This window comes from Eptatretus burgeri, chromosome 8 (genome assembly GCF_056783735.1).
Source record: "Eptatretus burgeri isolate ZD-2024b chromosome 8, Ebu_testis_v1, whole genome shotgun sequence".
NCBI classification, from domain to species: domain Eukaryota; kingdom Metazoa; phylum Chordata; class Myxini; order Myxiniformes; family Myxinidae; genus Eptatretus; species Eptatretus burgeri.
The window spans coordinates 15907173-15913172 of record NC_140968.1 but is presented as its reverse complement, the minus strand read 5'-3'; the positions used below and the strand labels follow the sequence as shown (position 1 = coordinate 15913172).

The 6000-nt window shown below is 43.9% G+C and overlaps 1 protein-coding gene across 4 annotated transcripts in view; it reads right to left on the bottom strand.

Moving 5' to 3' along the window:
* Nucleotides 1-2580: 2580 nt before the first annotated feature.
* The window catches only part of LOC147021189 (uncharacterized), a 52698-nt gene continuing 49278 nt past the window's right edge, over nucleotides 2581-6000 (bottom strand). For all 4 annotated transcript variants that reach the window (XM_085893661.1, XM_085893659.1, XM_085893662.1 and 1 more), the window contains 2 exons: nucleotides 4407-4541; nucleotides 2581-4270 (listed from right to left, as the gene is read on the bottom strand). In XM_085893661.1, coding sequence (XP_085749787.1) covers nucleotides 2880-4270; nucleotides 4407-4541 — 1526 coding nt within the window. In that variant the 3' untranslated portion in view covers nucleotides 2581-2879. The remainder of the gene's footprint in view (nucleotides 4271-4406; nucleotides 4542-6000) is intronic.

Genomic DNA, 6000 nt, shown 5'->3' with positions numbered 1-6000 from the left:
GTGTGTGGTGGAGTGTATGAGTGGTGCAAGTGTGTTGAAATGTGTGCAGAATGCGAGTGACATGGTATGCGTGAGTGCGTGCATGAAATTGAAACTCGGACGGATTCAGACGGGAGACACGAGTAGCGAGCCTGGTGGGCCGCACAAAGTTGTTTGGGTGACTGCGGCGGCTCCGCCGGACGGTGTATGTGAGGTCCGTTCCGTGTTTTTCAAACGTCCCAAGCTCGCACATTTTCCCGATCGGAAGCTGGCGCCAGAACGACTCGTGCACGGTTCAAAACAGCCACGTGCATGGTTAAAAGGAAGGTTGTATGAATTTGGAACGGATGGGTCCACATGCGAGCACGTGTGCGGAGCATCACTTGCTGCATGCCGCATGTTCTGTTCACGGAATGCGCGGATCGGGTTCCCGGGACGATGCGCTCGTGCTGGCCTGCACGGGAAACCGCACAGGTTTGCTGTGCGAGTGACGTCATCGGCACGGACCTCGTGGCGCAAGTTCTGGGCGAGTGGTACACGTCGGCTCGTCGGGCGAATCCCTCAAAGACGAGTGCTTGAGATGCACAGGGCGGCGACAAGGCTGCACGTATCGCCCGATGGAAGGGACGAACGGGCAAGCTGTAGACCGCCGCCTTGGCGGTGTAAAAAAATTAATAAATAAGTCTCGCTCCAAGTACACGGCCCGGCAGGGAGGTGGTGGACATCCTGTTTGGGCAAAGGAGCCCTAGTTAGTGGGATGGGATGAGCTTAGTTAGACTGGCTTCAAGGGGGCATGAGCTGTCCTCCATGGGGCCCATGGACTAGTTGGAGTGAATGTTACGTTAGATTTCGAAATGGGAAATGGATTTTGGGATACATAAACAGACATGGAATGTGTCGTGCGGACGTAGCTTAGCTATGTTGATTAAATGGCAGTGCAATCGTTTAAGGGACGACGAGAGAGCACGAGATCGTTTGGGGAACATAGGTAGAGTGTGGAGTGGATTGAAAAATGTAAAGTGTGAAATGAGTGAATGTGGGAAAACGGGCAAAAGAGTGTGAATGGAGCGAATGTGGTGTGCATGGTGCCACCCAAGTGACCCCGGGGTCAGTGTAATGTTAGTTCAATTTACCAAAAGGAGGTAGTTTTGTTGTTGGTGTGGGAAGAAGGCACGTAACCCATTTGGAGGGGTGCAGGAGTCCATGGACCGGCTGGGAGCGTGGCTGTTGAAAAATGATTATCGAGTCGAAGGCACCCCGGGCACCGGACAGTTGTCCAGAGTAGTCCAAGGGTCCAAGGGACCGGGATAGTGTAGTGGGCACGGGCGACCCTCGGAAAGGGACCCGTAGCGCCAAAATGCCACGTGGGCATCGGAGGGGGGGGAAATGCCAGGAAGGGCAATCCCCCCTCCCCCCACCGCGTTCATAGGGAGCAAGTAGGCTCGAAGATAGCCTTAGGGCCTGGGGGTGACGCAGTTTGATATTCGGCAGAGGGGGAATCCCTGCCATGTGAGCCACGCTGCCCAGCCATGAAATTGTGCAAGGGCACGAGTGAAAATTTGAGGGCTTGGCCCAAATTTATAATGGGACACCAACACAGGCTACGGGAATCATGGTTGTTAGAACCTATAGGTTAAAGAGTCAGGCGTATGAAAAAGCCCTGGGGATAGTTTAAAGTTTAATGAATGCTCGGATAGTTAAGCGTGGCATAGAATGCATCCTTCACGGTGAAATCACTCGCCTCAGTCGGAGCATAAACAGAGACCAAGGATATGACACTTAAGGAGTGACAAATCCTAAGTCTCAAAATACACTCGTTGACCGGTGTTACGTCAATTATCATTGGGGTCAGCTTATTGGACACAGCTACAGCAACTCCTTGGGAATGGTAACCATCAGAGCGACCAACCCAATAGTCAGTGTAACCACCCACCATTATCTCTCCGTAATCCGGTCTCCAAACCTCAGAGAGTGCTGCAATACCGATGTCCAAATGTTTGAGCTCAGAGGATAACAGAGACAGGTGATCATCCTCTCTTAGGGATGGGACATCCAGGCACCCACCCAAAAGGACTGCCTCAGGATACTCCAAGGAGACTGCCGTCTGGTGGACGACACCTCAGCACCACTCCGACACACTCTCCCGCAATCTGACTAAGGAATGTTACCCTGTGGTTTCCCTCCTATCATCAAAGATTGGGGGTCCCACAGGCCAGAGTGCAAATACTGCCACCAACCTCAGACTGCAGTAAACCAACTGCTGGAGGACGTCCGCAGACATAGTTGGGCACTCAATATGGATGGCCGTTGGCTGACAGTGAGCTCCTCCGCCCGATGGCAGCTTTTGTTTTTAATTCTGCTGGGTGTCCATATCCAAACACCCTCCTCACCAAAAAAAAATTGGTGGGGGAGATGGTTTAGTCGCCGCCAACCCGACCATGGAACAGCTTAGTACATTTTACATGGTAATGAAACACATACAAACAATGGGTGATGTTATTATCCTGAATAGTGATTAAAGATTACTTGAAATGTTAATCTGTTTTGGGCACCTTTCCTGGGCAGATTGATCATCTTTCAAAAAAGCAAGAGATAAGGTCGTTTAAAATGCAAGTTTCTATTATTATAACAAATACAATAATACATGTTCAAGCACATAGAATTGAAATAATCATGCCATATTTGTGTACATTTTTCATTAAAGGATTACAATACATTTAATTTTCAATAAAGTTTAATTGGCAATATTTTATTATTATTTTTATCACCCTCGAACCCACGATGCTAATTCTGGAGAAATTTGCAGACTTCTCTTTGCTGATTATTTTTTGCACTATCTTCTGTTGTCGCTGGGGGCCTTCTTCTATTCCGAGGTATTTGTACGATGCTTCGATTTTCGGTCATGTATTGTCTGTTCTTTTTGCGTGGATTTTTTGATGCTCTCCTGTGTGGATCCTCATATGCTTATTCAAATCGCCTTTTTGAGAGAAAGCTTCATCACACATGGAGCATTTGTAAGGATGCTCTTCTGTGTGGAACCTCATATGTATTTTCAAATCACTTTTTTCAGAGAAACCTTTAACACATATGGAGCACTTGTAAGGACGCTCTCCTGTATGGATCCACATGTGCTGATTCAAATTGCCTTTTTGAGAGAAACCTTTATCACATACAGAGCATTTGTGAGGACGCTCTCCTGTGTGGATCCTCAGATGTATTTTCAAATCGCCTTTTCGAGAGAAACCTTTTTCACATATGGAGCATTTGTAAGGATGTTCTCCTGTGTGGATCATCAGATGTAATTTCAAATCGCCTTTTTGAGAGAACGCTTTGTCACATACAGAGCATTTGTAAGGATGTTCTCCTGCATGGAAACTCATATGTATTTTCAAATAGCCTTTTTGAGAGAAACGTTTATCACATGTGGTGCACTTGTAAGGTCGCTCTCCTGTATGGATCCTCATATGCTGATTCAAATTGCATTTTTGAGAGAAACGTTTATCACATATGGCGCACTTGCAAGGTCGCTCTCCTGTGTGGATCCTCATATGTATTTTCAAATCGCCTTTTCGAGAGAAACCTTTTTCACATATGGAGCATTTGTGAGGATGCTCTCCTGTGTGGATCCTCATATGTATTTTCAAAGAGCCTTTTCGAGAGAAGCCTTTTTCACATACAGAGCATTTGTAAGGATGCTCTCCTGAATGGATCCTCATATGTATTTTCAAATCGCCTTTTTGAGAGAAACCTTTATCACATCTGGAGCATTTGTGAGGTCGCTCTCCTGTGTGGATCCTCATGTGCTTATTCAAATTGCCTTTATGAGAGAAACCTTTGTCACATATGGAGCACTTGTAGGGGCGCTCTCCTGTGTGGATCCTCACATGCTTATTCCAAGAGTCTTTTTGAGAGAAACCTTCATCACATGTGGAGCATTTTTGAGGTGGCTCTCCTGTGTGGATCCTCATGTGCTGATTCAAACCGCCTTTTTGAGAGAAACCTTCACATCCAGAGCATTTGTTTGGGCATTCTCCTCTGTGGGTCCTCATGTGTATTTTTATGTTTGTTGCTGAAGTAAAATCTTCATTGCATATATTACACATTTGCCTTTCGATCACCTTTTTGGGTTGGTTTAATTGAATATTGATATTTGTGCTGTTTTCACCAGATGTATACTTGTAGTTTGAAGGCCGTGAGTCTTGTTCTTGGGATTGTTTCTTGAAAATAGACATCTTCTTCACAATCAAGCTGCTCCTGGACCTTATCTGTCCAACTGGACTCCTTGATTGTTCTACAAAAACAAAGAGCAAGAAGTTATTTTGCCTTTTTTCTGTGAACCTCAAAATGCACAATATTTCACAATTTTGAAAATTTTATAAAGCCTCAATTCAAAAGATTGAATGTTCATTTTGTAGGTTTCTGCTCACCTGTTACAGAACAGACAGGACTGCCATTTGTAAAATGAACAACTGAATCGTCCTTTACAGAAGCATATCTTAAAGTTTCTGAGACAGATGAACCGTTGTGTCGTCTGGGTTCCACATTTGCAGGACATACGTCATCTGCAAACAATGAAGGACATGAAGTTGAAAAAACTGCAAATATTAATCCGGTCAACAAGTAGTATGGAATAAACGTCACTTCCGCTATGAGAACGAGGCTCCATAATGTTGCTGACATTACAGGATAGGAATTAAGGTGTTTACAACGAGAAATATACAAATATATAAACATATACATATTTATAGATAAAAATACATATATATATATATATATATATATATATATATATATATATATATATATATATATATATATATACACACATTTCCCTGTGTCATAAGAGGTGACCAGGGTTGCATCAGGAAGGGCATTAAGCGAAAAACCTATGCCAAAGCAGTATGCGGATCATAATAGATGATCCGCTGTGGCGATCCCTAACGGGAGCAACCGAAAGGCGAACAACATATGTATACACACACATACATATATATATATATATATATATATATATATATATATATATATATGTGTGCGTGCGTGCGTGCGTGCGTGCGTGTGTGTGTGTGTGTGTGTGTGTGTTTCACACAAACACGTGGGTGTAGCAACCATTTCCAAAATAAGTATTTCTCCATTTTTGACTCGTTATTACCATAAGATGGTGAATATATGCCAGTAGCGGATTAATGGGGCTTCTGAGGAAACCATGCAAATGAATGGGGAAAACGGGGTAAACTACATGAATTAAACCCCGAAAACCCCAAAATAGGAGATTGATTCCTCCCCCCCCCCCCCACCCCATAGAAATGTATAGGCTAACCTTTCGGACTCAAGGCTAATTCGGTTAAAACAGGAGAATGACTTTCTCCCATACAACCTCATGTTAAGCTGTCTCAAGACCTAAAAAAAACCCCATAGAAATGTATTTGGAAACCTTTCTGACTCGAACTCAATCAGGACAAAACTGGAGAATGATGTTTTCCCATTCAGCTCACGTTAAATTGTCACAGGGTCCAAAAAACCCACTCCCCCCTTACCCCTGCCCCCTCTGACTCTCAGTCCATGCGGTCAAATGAAGAGCTTGATCTCTGCCCCATTACTTACTCATTTCCTTTTATATTTTCATTCCACTCAAGGAGTGATGCAATAAATATTTGTCCATGTTCTATTCGAGGTAATAAATTAATTTTCCCATTACATTCATCACCATCGAGTATATTCACAAATATTATTTTAGAACTTAGTTATTGGTTTATAGTGGGGCAACTTAGCATAACAATTGTGCATTTTGTGACGAAAGCACCAAATTTGGCACACCAGTAGCCGAACATATGATGAACGGATTTGGATATTGGGCCATCTCAAATTCAGCCGCTGATGGCTGTGGCAGCCATTTTCCAAAATGGCCGCAAGCGGTTACTATAATTTCACTCTAACATTGGTTTGAACATTTATTAAAAGCTGAATCAAGAAAAACATAACCTGTAGCCACCTCAAGTTTAAAGATAGCCGCCATTTTGC